Below are 17638 nucleotides of genomic sequence, written 5' to 3' on the forward strand. Positions count from 1 at the left end.
ATGTTGTACAGCAGAATTAAGGCCCACAAAACAGTGACAGTCCCCCAGCCCCACCCCACGTTTTAGAACAGTGATTTTTAACACACACACAATCTAAACTGCTAAAGTGAAGCGACCCTGGTGCACGAATACTCTGTCAAAATCTTAAAAGCTCTTTATTGCAGTCATCGGTCGGTTCCAACTCTGCGTCCGTGGCGCACCGTACCCCTACCTCAACGCACCCATTTCTCCCTCCCCTTCCTCCAGCAAAGCAGTCCCCGGCTTCAAAGGCCGAGCCCCGGGGTCTTGGGAGGGAAAAGACCCTGGCCAGTACGCAGGCCTGGATGGGGCGTCCGGCCCAGAGCTTCCCAGACCCCCACCCCCATCCATTCCCCTTTTCTAGGCCCAGACGCAAGCGGCCTAGCAGCTCCCGTTCCGCATCTTCCTCCTGGAAAGCCAGTTCCTCCGATTCTGCTCGGCCCACCACGCCTGCAGGATTTCCGTCTCATGGTCCGCTACCTGGCTCCGAGGGGCAGCGGTTGGGACAACCGCAGGCCCGTCTGCTCTGGCTCCAACCCGCAGCAGCAGCAGCAGCAAGCAGCCACAGCAGCAGCACCTCAGAGTCCGTGGCTGACGTGGAAGGGGGTGGGGAGAGAACCGAAGCTACAGCCACCTAGCCCTACGGCGACTTAGAGAGGACAGGATTTCTCCGTCCTGAAGTTGCGCGCCGCAAGTATGTGCTACTTTCTTCCTTTTCTCTCGTCCACAATTGGTTTAAACCGCACAGCACAGTGGAAGCGCGTATATGTTGTTTTCCCTGCAAGCCAAGCGCTGGGTTAAGCGCTATGCTCACTTAAAAGCGGCTTGGAAATTGTTCCTTCTTTCAGGAACTAAAACAGTCAGGGGGAGGAAGCGTTTGGAGAGCGGAGAAGCATTTTTACAGGGCAACGTGTGGCCCAGTGGAAAAGAGCGCTGGACTGGGAACTGGAAGCCCAGGAAGCTTTTGTTCACGTACTGATAAATTGGGAAAGCAATTACTATTGGAAAGTAATTTCGGTTCTTTCAGTAAGGGCCACTGGATTATATGAAGACCCATTTCAGTTTTTAATATCTCTAGTGGTCTGAATCTGCCTCTTTGCAGTTGGGCTAGAGTTGCTTGAACATAGAAAGTCTCATTGGCATAATTTCTGCTCTTTACTTAGTAATGGCTTCTTTTGTGATCCTTCCGGAGTACTCAGTAGATTAAAATTTTTTATGCATAAAGGGGAACAGTCACTGTTTTAAAGGACTTCACCTATCACTAAAGACATACTTGCTACTGCTATAATAAGCCATAGCACCTTCGGTCTTGCCCACTTGAGGTTCCATATCCTGAGGCTCCCACTCCACATCCCCCCCCCCCACAAAGGTTTCCTGGCTGATTATTAATATCATTTGAAGTCTTAATCAAAATATTGTGTATACAAAGATGTCTGACAGAACCTTCCCTTATTAACAGGTTCACCTCAGGGAGCTAGAACACAGTACCTCATCTCTCTAGAATCCAGCTATTTTGAGATTTCTTTGTTTTGGAACCATCAAGCAAAAACCAAATTATTCAAGCATCCAAAATATATCACAAAGGCCGTGTGTTTACAGCTCTTTAATTATAAGACTGCCCTGTCTGATCCTGTGCATTCATTTTTAAACTTTTTATCTTGAGATAATTGTAGAGGGATATGAATAGAGATCCCATATACTCTTCAACCAATTGTAACATGTCACATAATTAAAGTACTTATTTGTGTATTTAGTTCTAGACAATTTTTATCATGTTTAGATTTGTGTAATCAACATTAGTCATGATACACAATCATGACAAGGATCCCTCTTGCTATCTTCTATAGCCACAGCCACCTCCCTCCCTAACCCCTAGCAACCACCAGTCTGTCCCCTATCTCTATAATTTTGTCATTTCAATGATGTTATATAAATGGAATTATACAATGTGATTCTTTGAGATCAGCCTTTTTTACTCAGCAGAGTTCCTTTGAGGTCAATCCAAGATGTATGTACAAGTTTGTTCCTTTTCTCTGTATTCATTTTTAATATGGAATTTTTACAAATGCAGTTATCTGTTTTCTAAGTTCACTTGACTTATCAAGAAACGATAATCTGTCAGCATGAAATGAGCCCAAAAAAGGTATAAAAACTAGATTTAGCATTAAGAGAGCTCAGCAGTTCAGGGCCACTATGGTATAGGACTAACACTTCAGCTGCCCTAGAGGTTCATTGTTATAAACTTTGAGGTTTATTTAGGACACATTAAGAAAACAAAGTCATTAAGAGTACTATTAAATATGAAAATAAGGCAAGAAAAAGTAGTGTTTTACAAAACCTCATTTTAGATCTGCACCTAAAACTGTCACTGTTACATATTCTTTAATAAAAAGCTTCTTGAATAGATACCAAGATGTTACATAGCCTCACCAATTCTTCCTGACCTGTTAGAAAATGCACTTTATATTTTGGGACTTATTTTTACTGTAGCATGTAATTATATTATTTTTGAATGCTTTTTAAATCAAATTATTTGAGAGCAAGGGCTTTGTCATATGTCAAGAATCATAAAAATTTAGAATGTCTAGGAAATCAAGGCCTAGAGAAAAGAGAATTGGCCAAAATGGTCAAACGCTAGGACGTAGGATTAGAACCTGAATCTGGACAACCACTTTACTGCCTTTTATTTTTAATCATGTCAGTTATTCAGAACTGCAGACAGATGTTCAAAAATTCCAGGTGAATTGAATATTAGCTTTATATCAAAGTGATAGGCCTTATAAGACATTATTAGGAATTTTACTGTTTATAATCATTCAGCAGACTAAGTGGAATAACTGAGTACTAGACAAGACATGAAAGGACATCTTAATGAACTCTGTCCATACAGTGGAGTTGAGTTTTATGGGAATGGGACGATTTTTTCTGAAGTCAGTGTATAAGATTAAAATCACATATTGAAAAAATTACTTAAATTACCCCCAAAGTACAATACAGGTCACTGTTTTTTTCCAGTGGAGTACTAGCCAACTAGTTGGCTTGTATTTAGGGGATAGGTAAAAAAATGAATCACGTAATATTTTTCTTGTTTTTTGGCAGCTAGCCAGTGCGAGTCTCTCTCTCACTGTTTAAGTGTGTGTATATGTGTTAAAGTTACATGTGCTTGATGCAACTCCATTGTAGGTCAAATGGTACTTGTGGCCTACTCCCAAGCTTAAATTTAGGCAGATTCTAGAGGCTACACCTGGAGTAGAGACTGCCATCTCACACATTCCTGTACTTAGTCGGAGGTCTTTCCCTCAGCAAGGCTGCCAGTTTCCTATACCCTCCATTCAAGAAGTTACAAAGATTTAAACCTACTAAGGCTTTTTAAGTTTGAGAAACCTGGGGGAAAAAAGCCAAACTAATATTTTATAAATTTTAGAGTTTACAAGCTGTTATCACATGAATTCTCCCATTTAACCCTCAAAATAACTCTCTAGGGCTGGCCTGTTAGCTCAGTTGGTTAGAGCACAGTACTGATAACACCAAGGTCAAGAGTTTGGATCCCCTTACTGGACAGCTGGCCAAAAAAAAAAAAAAAAAAAAAGAAATTCTATATAGGGTTTCCTTGAAATAGGGCTAAGTAACTTGCCCAAAGCCAATAGCAGCTAATTAATAGAATTAGTTCTAAAATCTGGGTCTAATATCTATAAATGAACTTCTCTTCTCTAGAAAGATGTACTATCTCAGAAAATAAACTAACTCCTTTAGGCTTCATAGCAGCAAAATTTTGTACTATAGTTTTTTTCTTTTTTCAAATCAGATTGCCTCTAATTTCATTTTGCATGGTCTAAGATGAAAATTGTTCTGCAATATCTGAGTATACAGTTAATGGGAATAATGGAAGACAACCTAAGGGTTATGCTGGAGTTGGGCTGGGGAAGATAAGTTTGGGATTAAAATTTCCCTTTTGTTATTTTTGCAAAAGTTCTCTACAGAGACCAGAGCCATAACTGCTTCCATCTGTTAGTTAGAAAGAACCATTCATATATTAATAATCTTGCTACTTTTGTTGGAAAATGGTGGTTTCTTATATTTTAATCAGAATCTCTTCAGGGTTCAGGTTGAACCCTGAAATCTGTATTCTGAACTAAACCTCCATGGATTCTCATGCAGCCAGTCCATACACTGAAGAATTGTTATAAGGCTATGATAGATAGGAGGTATTATTTGTCACCATCACTAAACATAAGGCAATTTAATTTGACAAACATGGCAAATGAACATTGTAATCCCAGACTATTTATAGTTGAAGCTACTTAAAACAACAAAAACCAATACACAGCAGGTGAAACAATTTTATTTCACAATTGCCTTTAAAACTGCAAAGACACTATTTTCTTCATATAAAAACATTAGTACAGATACCTATACTTTCTAGAAAATGATTTTATAGATGCCCTCAAAGAAAAATGTACCCCATTATATGATTTCAGTGAGGTTGCTTGGAAAAAACATCTGATTCCTGAAACATACCATTCCACCATTTTGCATCTTTTGGTTCAAAGTAAAGATTATTGTTATCAGTATGCATTCCTGCATTCTTACATATTTGATAATACACATTTACACTGGTTTATCATTTAATGCTCCATTGGTTCATCAGCCTTTTCTGCAGGTTCATCAGCAGGTTGAGCAGGCTTAAGAGGGGAAGAAAATAGAAAATAGGTAATCAATATACACTACTATTCACAAATATTAGGTTATAAAAAAATTAAGGAGAAAAATGGGTTAGGAGGTAAGATATTTTGGATACTCAATTTTAGTTCACTGTCCTATTAAAATTTCTGAAGAAAGGTTTTTTTTTTTTTTAATATGTATAATTTCACAGTTCCAAAAACCTAATCATCACTGATCAATTTTACCATTTTATCATACATTTGTCTTGCTCAAGAGTAAAAGCCTTCTTTACACTGTCATTACTAACCTTAAAATACCATTGGTACTTTTTAGACGTTCTTTTCCCCTTTACCATCAATAAACACAGCAAAAATACATTCAAAAAAACCAGCTTAACCAACAGCAGTTTAAAAATGGAAACCTTGCTCCCCAAATACTACTAATACCCTCTTCAAGTTGGAAAAAAATTCATATTATAGAAGAAATATCTGTACCAGACACTTTATTTTCAATTACATAGCTATCAATTAGTCATCTATAAATGGCAAATATGGTTTCCAAATATCCAGCAAAAAGACTCATATTTAACCTGAGATTCACCAACACTTTTTGATGCTTTTTTTTACTATTTGTAAAGAGCCAATTTAGTGTCCAAAGCTGGCCCCCAATGAACCACTTCTCCCAGTCCCCATTCACATAGAATCTGGGGTGGCCCTGTGACTCACTTTAACCAACAGAATGTACAAAAGTGATGTTGTGTCAGACCTGGGTCTCAGCCTTAAGAATGCCCGGCAGCTTTCACTTTAGAGCTTTTGCAAGCTCTGAGGTGCCACCATGCTAAAGACCCTATTGAAGAAGAGGCCCTGACACTACTCTGGTAGGATGACAAGCCGTCTAGTTGCCCCTGTAAGACACCTACAAGGTATGAATAAAGAAGATATATGAGTAAAGTCATTTTGGATGTTCCAGCCCCACCCTACATCTGACTGCAATGTTTAAGAGACCCCCAAGTGAGATAAGCAAAAACCATCTAGCTGAGTCCCAGTTGGCCCACAGAATTGTGAGATATAATGTTTGTTGTTTTAAACATTTAAGTTTTGGGGGAGATTATTACGTATCAATAGGTATCCAAATCAACTCCTCTCCCTTTTTGAGTTTATGGAGATCACTGCCCTCTCAATATTTTACTTTGCTCTGTTCTTAATTTTCCTATTGCCATTTGAATTATGGGCCTATCTCAATAATTAAAGACAAAAATATATTTACACAGTTGCTGTAGGAACAGCAGCTTAAGATATAACTAAAGCCTCTTGTGTTATAACTAGTTATATACCTGTGACTTTCTCTGTGGTCTTTCTTCAAGACCTTCCAGGAATGGAGACACATCATCATCATCGTAGATTGTAAACTCCAAGTCTTTACCAACAATTCCAATGGAAACATTCTGGGGGGAAAAAAGGCAAAAATACAAAATCAAGAAAATTTAGGTTGGAAAAATGCTTACGATAAAATGTTGGGTAAAAAAAGAAGAATAAGAATGTATGCAGCATTTGAATGAAACTTTAAAAACTACTTATATGTAGGGAAAAAAGGGAGTGGGATACTAGTAGACCCTTGTTATTTGCAGATTTAATATTCACTTTTGATTATCATGAGTAACCCAAAAGGTGTATGTCATCTAGCAACATTTTTTAAAAAAGATTATGCAACCTATAAAGTCTCCACAGAGATATTAAATAATAATTATACAATCACTATAATAAAAATGGCTTTAATGCTGACTAATTTCACTTTAATTAACCTCAAGTAGGCCTTAGTTGTTCCTGGATTGTACTATAAATGGTCCCTCCATCATTCAATCTCCCTTTGTCTTGGACAACTCCATCTAATGTTTTCCACTCTCCTTGCAGCTGAAAATATTGTTCTCATTTTACTGAGAAAATAGAAGCAATTAGAAGAGAACTTTCACAAACTTCCACCGTATTCACTCTTTCCTGTATCTATGTCCCTTGATTCTCTCTCTTCCCATGACTATGAATGAATAATCCAATTTCCTCTCTAAGGCTCTTCCACCTATATACTGTTAAAAAAAACATTGCTCTAGCAGTTTTTCTCATATTTCTCCTACATAAACGCTTCCCTTTACACTGGGTTATTTCCATAACCATGCAGCAAATATGATGTAATTTCTCCCATCTTAAAAAAAACACAACAAAAACCCCTTACTACATCCTCTTCCAGCCATACTCCATTCCTCTGGACCCTCAAAAAAAATCTCCAAAGAGCCATCTCCAATTCCTCTTCTCCCATTTTCTCCTAATCCCATTCCTATCAGGCTTCTGCCCCAGCATTCCATTAAGACCATTTTGTCAAGCAAGTCTTCAGTGACATCATTGCTAATATAATGGTTAATTCTCAATCTACACCTTCCTTGATTTATTATTAGTTTCATTCCCTTCTCCTTGAAAGTTTCTTCACTTGCTTTGAAGAATGCCTCATTTTCCAAGTTCTCCTACCTCTCTGGCCATCTTTCTCAGCCTCTTTTGCTGATATCTACTCATCTCCCAATCTCTAAAGATTAGAGTGTCCTTGGACCAGTCTTCAGATTGCTTGTCTAACTATTTGATTCTTTTAGAAGTTTAATCTAGTCCAATCTCTAAATGTCATTTCTACATAAAAACTAAAATTTTTAACTCTAGCCTGGACCATTCTCCATGGAAATCCAGGGGGTGCTGATAACTGCTTACTCTGTGTCACCAATTGGACAAACAAAAGGCATTTCAAATTTTACATGTCCAAAATTGGCTGCCTAGTCATCTTCCCCAACCCTAACCCCAAACATGTTTCTCCCACTGTCTTATCCATCTCAGTAAATCATAAATCTTTCTTTCCAGTTAATCAGGCCAAAAATATTGGCAACATTCCTCCCCCACCTAACAATAAATTGGTTAGTAAACCTTTTTGGCTCTAATTTCAAAACACATCTGAAACTGAACCACTTCTCATCATCTCTATTACTCTGCTCCAATCACCATCATCTCTCACCTGAATTACTTTAACAGCCTTAAAACTACTTCCCCCCACTACTCTGTCGTCAAAATGACAACCAGAGTGAGTGTCTCAAAACCTAAACCAAATTACACCCTCTGCTAAAACTCTTACAGCCTACTCAGAGTAAAATGCAAAGTACCTACAATGGCTTATAGAACATACACAATCTGGCCTTCATTACCTCTCTGAATTCTTTCCTTCTGCTCTTCCTCTTGGACCACTAACTCCAACACTACTGGCCCCCTTGCCTTGAATGCCAGGAATATTCTGACCACAGGACATTTGCACTTGTATTCTCTGGAATAATCTTGTTCTAGACATCTGCATGGCTCAGACTCACCTCCTTTATATCTCTTCCTCAAATTTCACTTTTTTAATGAGCCCATCCTTGACCACCATATTTTAAATTACACCTACCACACCACTCACCTATACCCAATTAGTTATTCTTTCTTCTCTTAACCTGTTTTACCTTTTTCTATAGCATTTATCACCTTCTAATACACTATATAATTTACTTATGTGTATATTGTCTGTCTCCCCCCACCAGAATGTATGTTCCATGAAGGCCAAAATGTTTGTTATTGTGTATACTATATTCTCAATGCCTAGAAAGTACCCGCACATGGTAGGTGCTCAATATATACATATTTAACTAAATTAATAATACAAAAACATGCCATTTTGCTGAAAGAAAGAAAAAAAAAAAAAGGACATTCTACATCAGACTTACTGGTTTTATTGCTTTATACCAAAAAGAAATTGTTTAAAAAATGACACTTCAAAATCAGATCACTTAACTGAATAGCTTAAAAGGAAAGAATGAGCCAAAGTAACCATTTCCCAAATTAAAGAATATAGTATATACTCCTCTACTACTTACATTTATCCAATAAAGGATTAAACTGTAATGTTGATATTTACAATTGGAAAATATGATATTTACCTTTGTAGTTAGGTCTTGCTCTGCAGGAAGTGTCTCCCTTAAGGCACGCAGACCATGCTTAACCAGTTCATTCAAATTACCTATATGTAATAAATTAACAATTATTTCTTAATTTCATTTTCATGCTAGGCTCTTTTTATTTATCAAGTCTACAGTCTGAAATCATGGTCTTTGATACACACTACTTATCACAGTAAAAACAGTCAAAAGTTTAATGCTAGTCATATAATTTAATATCAATAATATTGCTGACTATTATTTTATTAAATGAGAGGACACATGATTTTGTCACTAAATTTGACCTTTTCCTTTCTTAGTTTAAAATAAAAAAAACTGATTCACAAATGATACAATTCAAAGTTTTGTAGAAGGTGTTATATGGAATGCCAGTCCCTGTGTACGCTCTTTATAAGAGGAGTGTCCAACTCATTCTTCGTGGCCAGTATTACCCTGATATCAAAACCAAAGATATCACAAAAAGAGAAAACTACAGACCAATATCCCTTATGAATAGACACAAAAAGCCTTAACGAAATACTACAATACTACAAACTGAATCCAGCAACATACACATACATATAAAAAGGATTGTATAACTGATATGGGTTGAACATGTGTCCCCTGAGAGGCTCATGTGGAAGACTGATACCCAGTGTGGCAGTATTGAAAGGTGGGGCCTTTACAAGGTGATTGGATCATGAGAACTATGCTCTTATGAATGTATTAACCCATTAATGGAGTAATGGTGATAGAGTTTCAATATATTGTCCTCCCAGAATACATGTGGAAATTTGATCCCCAATGTGGCAGTGCTGGAAGATATTTGAGTTATGGGGGTAGATCCCTCATGAATGGATTAATGCTCTCCCGGGGGGGGGAGGGTTGTGAGTGAGTTCTTGCTCTATTAGTTCCCGTGAGAGCTGGTTGTTTAAAAGACTCTGTAACCTTCTCTTTGTCTCTCTTGCTTCCTCTTGCCATGTGATCTGTTTGTACCCGCCAGCTGCCTGCTGATTTCCACCATGAGCGGAAGCACCCTGAGGCCCACGCCAGATAAAGCTGTCCCAGAATTATAAGCCAAATAAACCTCTGTTCCTTATAAATTACCCAGTCTCAGGTATTCTGTTATAGCAACACAAAATGGACTAATACAAATGGGTTAATGGTTTAATGAGTTATCATCGGTGTGGACTGGTGGCTTTATAAGGAGAGCAAGTGAGCACATTAACAAGCGCCCTCTGTCGTTCTTGCCATTCCCACAATGTGATACCCTGCATCTCCATGGGACTCTGTAGAGAGTTCCCACCAAGAAGAAGGCCCTCACTAGATGTGCCCCCAGTATCTTGGACTTCTCAGCCTTCAAAACTTTAAGAAATAAATTTCATTTCTTTATAAATTACCAGTTTCAGGTATTCTGTCATCAGGACAGAAAACTGACTAATACAATGACCAAGGGGAATTTATCCCAGAAATGCAAAATTGGTATAACATCTAAAAGTCAATTAACATAACATGCCGCATTAATAGAATGAAGGGAAAAAAATCCACATAATCACCTTAATAGATGTATAAAAAGCGTGTGATAAAACCTAAAACCTTACATAATAAAAACACTCAAACTATTAATTAATTGAAGGGAACCTCCTCAATCTGATAAAGGGCACCTACAAAAAACTCATAGCTAACATCGTACTTAATAGTGAATGACTAAAAGCTTTGCTCTTAAGATCAGGAACAAAAAGGATGCCTGCTCTTACCACTTCCATTCATCACTGTACCAGAGGTTCTACCCAGGGCAATGAGGTAAGAAAAAGAAGTAAAAGGCATCCAGATTGGAAAGGAAGAAGTAAAACTATCTCTATTCCCAGAACACATGATCTTAGATCTAAGGAATTCCCAAAAAAACTACTCAAACTAATAAATGAGTTTGGCAAGACTTCAGGATACAAGATCAGTATACAAAAATCCACTGTATTTCTATACACAATTGCAATGAATAATCCACAAATGAAATTAAGAAAATTATTCTGTTCCCAACAGCACCAAAAAGAATAAAATACTTAGGAATAAATTTAACAGGAGAAATAAAAGACTTGTATATTGAAAACTACAAAACATTGTTGAAAGAAATTAAAGACCTAAATAAGTGAAAAAACATCCCATGTTAATGGATCAGAAGACATGAATTATTAAAGTAACAATACTACCCCAAATGATCTATGGATTCAATGTGATCCTTATTAATTTCCAGGATCCTGAGTTTCTGAGGAGCTTCTCTAGGCAGAAATATCATATACATGTTGCTGCAAGTGTGCTCTGTGACCCCTTATGGGAGGGATTTCTCTGGACTCTGTCTTTCTACATATCTTTACTATATTGCTATAAGTTATAGGCTGAGTCCTATGAATCCTAGCAAATCTCTGAATGTAGAGGTGATCTTGGGGACCACCAACCCAATTATCATAATTTAAAATGTTAAACTTTAATCCAGCATTTCCTAAGCTTATCTGGCCATTGAATCCCCTTTTCCCAAAGTTAAACCTACTATCATTCTACAACATAATTTGCTTTCAGTAATATTAATAAGACAATTATTTTTCTCTGCATTCACTCAGTCCAAATATTTCCTCCACAGACTGCTATAATGCCACAAGAAAACAGATAAGCAACAAAGCAAAATGTTAAAACCCTGATACTAATCTTCCTTCCAATGTGAAGCAAAGCACTGGAAACCTGCCCTCTCATCACATCTTATATCTTTTACCTTTCTTTCCCACAGCTACATTGCCTTTTTACTTGTTTATGAACTACTTAATGCAGAAATGTCTATGTGGCTTAAAATAAGAACAGAATTTCAGGAAACTAAGAGTTGTAAACAGAACTTAGAATTGGCAGTGTCAATGGTTCTCAACTCTGGCTGCGTCATACTTCAGATCAAATGAATCAAGTATTTTTAAGACTGGGATACATTTTTATATTTTGAAAAAGTTCTACTGGTGATTGAAACTACTATGGTAACAAAAGGGATAAAAACTAGTATGTATGATAGAAACAATAAACATTTCATTGGCTTAATTTAAAAACAAAAAACAAAAAAACACACTAATCCTCCTTCCAATAAAGGCTGATAATTTTCTTCATGTAGGATACTATGTTTATTCACTATATAAAGACTAGAAAAGGCAAAAAAAAAAAAAAAAAAAGGCTATCACTTACAATCCATAAACTCAGACATATGTCTCTCCAAGTAAGTACGAGCTGACTGAGAACGGGCTCCAATAGACATAGCTCTGCAGTCAAAATAGTTAGCAGATGGACAGGTTTGGAAAATGTGAGGGCCCATATCCTATTAAAAAAAAAATACACAACATAATTCTTGACTTCAGTTGAGTTAAAAACTACAAAAATTTCTAGTTAGTTTTTACAAATCATTAAAATATAACAATACTCTTTAAACTTACATCGTAGCCAGCAATAAGCAGCCCGACACCATACGGTCGCCGGCCATATCGCTGTGTTGGTATCTGGGTCTCTTAAACTAGTTAAAGAGCTTGTTCTACCAAGGAATAAAGTGTTATCTTTATTTTCAAATTAAACATTATTAACAAAGACCTCTGTTTTCTTCCTGAATTGTTGCATAATCCACCACAGGAAGAAGAAAATAAAAAATGAATTTCTTTGGCTTAATATTACAAAATGTTTGACTTTCCACAAAACCCCAGAATGAGTGCTAGCAAAATGATCTCTTTCGATGTAGAACCTCATTTATTTTGAATATAAGGGGTCTAGGATTTTTTGGGACATCTAGAACCAATAAGAAACCTTAAATCCTCTCTAAAAATGATGCTCGAATAGTTTTCCTGATATTAGACTTACCTAAGTCTGGAAAATATCAATTGATTATAAGAGCTCATAAAAGAGCAACCCAATTCCTTATTTTAAAGTTTTCACAATGTTACCTATGTTATGTATTATCATATTCCTAACAACACAAAGATTAAGTATCAAAACCCTTTAAAGTTCACATCCATAAATGCTAACACAAAAAGGATACTGCTTCCAATTAGAGATACAAGACGAGACACAGGAAGTGGTCTGTCAAATACAAATCTGGAATCCAAACACTCCTGGCGCATAAAATTACTAAAAAAGAAACAAGAAAAATTAGTAATTTCAAATCACAGAGAGATATTCCAAACTAAAGTCATTTGATTTCACTTGCTTTCTTCCAAACATTTATACGAATTACATCCATATAAGAAAGCCAGAAAGGTAAGAAAGTCATGGCCACAGGATGCACTTTTGTGCCAAACGTGGAGCCACATGAGGTTTTTAAAAAAAGACAAAAGCAGTCCTTAGCTGTAGAAAATCTTTGTCTCAGAGCACTTACAGAATAAAGAAAAAAAGCTGAGCAAGGGAAAAAGAACAACTTCTCTTCTCTTATACTTCCCACTTTCAGAAACAGTTTATCTTAATTCTAGGTCTTGAACCAGCAAAAAGAGTACCTACTCTGCTTTTTTTCTTGAAAGCAGACTAAAATTTCCCCAACAGAGCAATTGCAAGAAAAAATCCACAGCAGAGGACATCTTTACATGTTCCTGCCAATGTTACTTCTATTCATAAGCAGGAGCCTAGAGGAAATACTAGACACTAGACTGCTGAGTGTTACTGTTAAACCTGACAAGATTCAAGCAAGGTTAACATTAGGTAAAAGGGAATTCATTTCTTATTTCAAAGTGTGGTTCTCCTTTCTTTCCACATTGCTTTGTCCAGTGTATGTGTATATCACATCTGATGATCAAATGTTTACTGCAGGAACCAAACTATTTGTTCAGTACTTTTATTTAAATCCATTTTCCAAAGCTGTCTAAAACTGCACTGCACAGGATGGCACGCACTGATCACATGTGGCTACTGAACCCTTGAAAAGTAGCTAGACTGAATTGAGATGTACTGTAACAGCGAAATACACACCAAAGTTCAAAGACTTAATACCAAAAAAAGGTACAATATCTCATTAATAAAGTCTTATACTGATTACGTTGGCATGGTACTATTTTAGACAGATTGGGTTAAATAAAATATTTCACAATATAACATATTTAACATTTTTAAGAGCAAACACAAACCCATAATGCTATCACTGCAGTGCTGACTTAAATGATCAAGGGACTGGCTAGATACCCTGAAAATCTTAAACAATGGCATTACTATTTACCCTGACTGTTTATATTCGTTCTATGGCCCACCCCCAACACACACACACACACACACACACACACACACACACACCCACCACACACACACACACACTCACACACACACACACACACCACCCCCCCCCCGAAAGGCACTGTGTTAAGTGCTCTACAGGTTAGTCTATTTAACAATAACCTTGAAAAAGTAAATATTGTAAAAAATCAAGAGTTTTGTAATTAGCCCAATCTCAGATACTAAATGGTGAAGGTGAGAACTCAATCTGTGTGATATCGAAGCCTCACTTCTTCATTTACATATTGCCTCTCAACCAGAAATAATCTCTCTCTCTTCTGGACTCTCACAGAAATTTACCTGTTACTCTTCACTTTCTACCTTGTGTTATAGATAAACTTGATTTTCAGTTCCTTGAAGACAAGATCCATTTCTGAGTCACCTTTGTATACCTCACAGTATCCACTATTAAGCTTTGCCAAAAATAAATGTCTAATAAATACTGATGTATTAAAGAAAGCAAGGCTAATTCGGTTCATTCTTAGAAACCAGACATAAGTGTCAAGCTCTTTTTAGATATAACATGGTCTCAAACAATATACACTGAGTTAACAAGTATCAGTGACTTCTTAAAATGTTAACACTAGTATGTTTAATTCTATTAATTACTACTACAGGAATCATTTTTTTGGAATACTTAGTAATTAACTCAAACCCACTAAGGTATTCACGATCTTCACTTATATATATTCTGGCAGACAACTTCCTAAAATATCTTATCTGGATCTTTTCTAGAAAGGTAGAATAATCAATTATGAATCAAAAAGGGTATTTCCTTTATTTTACATAATCATACTCACCATAACAGTCTAGCATCAGCAGTAAGTCCTGCAATTGAGATACCAATATGGTTGTCAACATGGAGAATTTTTTTCTGATGAGCTGCAAGCTCTGACTGTGCCCTCTATATAGAGACATTATAAAACATAAAAATAAGTTCACAACTTTATTGTCTACACTGTGAAATTTACATTTGGTAGTTCTGTTTTCTAAAGGAGGAAAATATATTTACTGCTTTACTCACCTTCAATGCAACCAACACTGCATGAGTTTTTGATTTCAGACCAACTGTGGCTGAGCCTTGTTTAACAGCTTCCATTGCATATTCAATTTGATGAATCCTGCCCTAAAGAGAAAAAACAACATATCCCGAGCCATCTTAGAAGGCTTTTTTAATTAAAAAAATTTTTTTAATTAAATTAAAAATTAGAGTTCCCAAACCTCAACTGAGCATAGTTAAATCTTAAATGATTTTTTTTTAAAACCAGGAAACTTATTTTAATTACAAATCTAAGTTCACGAATGTATAAAATGATTATATTCCATTTTCTCACAGCCGGTAACCTAAAGAGTTTCTAAACATATTGCAGCCACAAGAAGCCACTTCATAGAAATGGTATAAAACATTATCTTACCTGAGGGCTCCAAACAGTGACATCATTGTCATACTGGTTGCGAAACTGAAAGTAAAAGAAAAAAGATCTATTAATACAGGAACGTTACAAATCCAAACTCCTAACATTTATTAAGAAACATGCTTGCATGTGTTTCCACTCAACATTTACACAATTCTGTTAATGTAACCTCATTGGAAGATTACTATCGTACTCAGTTGTAAGCCAATTCCACATTTACCAATAGCTAGTGATGGAGGGAAACACAGATCTAGACAGGTCCAATTTTCCCAATTTCCTATTCTGCCACTCTCCACAGTACTCCCTTTGGGTTCCGTCAGTTACTAAAGTTCATACCCATAAACTTTCCTTCCTAACTTTATGTTGTTCCCTTATACTGGGCCCTAATAATGGTCAAAAGCCTTCTTTTTTTCTAAATTAGCTCACATATCTATCTCGTGAAGTCTTCATCTTTTCTCCCCAAATGTTCAACACATACTGCCTCTAATATTACAATTAGAGACACGTCTGATTTATCTTTGAACCTTTGCTAAAGTGCTTTGTACGTATAAATACTCATAATGAATGAACACAAAAATATCCTCAGGAAGTTAGAGGCGGACACATACAGCTACAGCGAGAGAACCATTATTTACATAACGACAGTATTAAAAGAAGTCTGTCAGAACTTGGGAGAATAATCATGGGGGTGAGAAGGTTGAGTGCTGGAATAGGAGACATGGGTTGGAAGCCCAGAGCCCCATATTTTAACCCTGATTCCATCACTTCCCCTCTCAGCCTCGGTTTACTCATCACAAAGTGATTGAAAAGGGCCTTTTCTGATCGAGTTCTAAGGGAGAGACAATCAGACGGCCCCACCAGAAAAAAGGAGGCGGTCTAGAAACACAAACCGTGGGGTCAAGTCAGCACTGGCAGTACAGAGAGGCCCCCAAGTCAAGTTCCTATCTTCTGTCTCACGCAGAGCACGAGGGGCTGCTCTGGACCGCTCGCAATCTACTCCACTGAAGGAACTTGGGCGTGGGTACAGGGTGGAGGGGACTCGGCTAGTTGACCGAGGAAGTGTCCGAAGGCCCGCGGAAAGAGAAATAAACCGCGGGGCAAAGGCTGCAACTATTACCGACCGCCCCTCGCCTGGCCAGGCCAGAGATGCTGAATCACTGCCGGAGCCCTCCCGTGAGCTGAGGCGCTCATGCCCCGTGGCCCCAGACCTCTCTAAGGATGACAAGAGAGGGGGCTCATCATCCTTCAGTGACCGGACCTCTGCCCTAAACCTTCCAGGGATCGGGATACAACGCACCATGATTTCAGCGCCGGCCTGGCTGTGGCCTCCTGCAATCAGGCGAATCAAGGAGCACTGCCGAAACTACCACTCGACGATCTGCAGACAAGTCTGTGGGATTTGGACGGCAGCGGCGCAAGGCAGGGTAGTGTATCCCAGAGCTATCGATAGGCGTCCAAAGCTTCCCCGCCCTTAAACCTCCCTGCCCGCTCGGGGGTGGGCGGGGCCTCCGAGGATTGAGGAATTGAGATTGGCGGGAAACCCTGGGTCAGGAGTGCCTGCTGGGGCTCCGAGCTGCGGCGCCGCCACTAACACGTCTCCCTTCTTGGATCCTTAGCGAAATTCTGTGTGTACTGCAGATTCCCGCCAGTTTCTCACCGCCGCTGCCGGATGCACCTGAAATCGCTTGAGAACTGGGCCTCCTGTTGAGCTTGCCGCTCAACTTGTCATTCACCGTCCACAGAGATATGGGGTGTTGTGTGACTGAGAAGAATGAGGCTGCAGGAAAGGCCACGAAAAAATGGTCCGTTTGTGTGTGTCAACCGTACCTTCCTCGAGTATCTTGTGTACATGCTCCCTGGAGGTCTCATTTTTCAAGGCTCGTTGTCATTCACTACTTATTTTTATTATCATTAGTTTCCTCTTGAGGGTACTAATGTCTTTCTGTGCTCTTAAAATCAAGCATGATACCTCAGAAAAAAATGGACATTTTCTTCCGACTTACGTATTTTGTCTTTGGAGAGCATCTTTCAGTAAATCCTCAAATGAAATACTTTGACAGCTCGGTAAACAGCTGCCAACCTGACAGCTACCGACTACTAATTTTCTTTATAAAGGAGAAAGGATGAGTTCTTAGCCTCAGGTAAGGTAAGCGTTGAGGACCCGAGTTTTGCAGGTGAAGTAACAGACTCATCACTTTAAGTGATTTGCTCAAGTTCACAGCAACTTCGTATCACACTTTTAAATTTTTTCACGCATATATTTTGAACATTTTTTCAT

The 17638-nt window shown here is 37.9% G+C and overlaps 2 protein-coding genes across 2 annotated transcripts in view; both read right to left on the minus strand.

Moving 5' to 3' along the window:
- The window catches only part of COPB1 (COPI coat complex subunit beta 1), a 34604-nt gene extending 34008 nt beyond the window's left edge, over positions 1-596 (minus strand). The window contains exon 1 of the mRNA XM_063093254.1: positions 499-596. The gene's annotated coding sequence lies outside the window, so the exon portion shown is untranslated. The remainder of the gene's footprint in view (positions 1-498) is intronic.
- A 3746-nt stretch (positions 597-4342) lies between these two features.
- PSMA1 (proteasome 20S subunit alpha 1) lies at positions 4343-16757 on the minus strand. The gene is made up of 10 exons (XM_063093139.1): positions 16658-16757; positions 15361-15405; positions 14970-15071; positions 14746-14849; positions 12729-12817; positions 12136-12206; positions 11891-12020; positions 8678-8757; positions 6014-6124; positions 4343-4700 (listed from the first exon to the last, which is right to left on the minus strand). Exons 1-10 carry the CDS (start codon positions 16658-16660, stop codon positions 4644-4646), a joined length of 792 nt encoding a protein of 263 aa, XP_062949209.1. The 5' UTR covers positions 16661-16757; the 3' UTR covers positions 4343-4643.
- Positions 16758-17638: the final 881 nt, after the last annotated feature.

The sequence above is a fragment of the Cynocephalus volans genome, chromosome 4 (genome assembly GCF_027409185.1).
Source record: "Cynocephalus volans isolate mCynVol1 chromosome 4, mCynVol1.pri, whole genome shotgun sequence".
Lineage (NCBI taxonomy): Eukaryota > Metazoa > Chordata > Mammalia > Dermoptera > Cynocephalidae > Cynocephalus > Cynocephalus volans.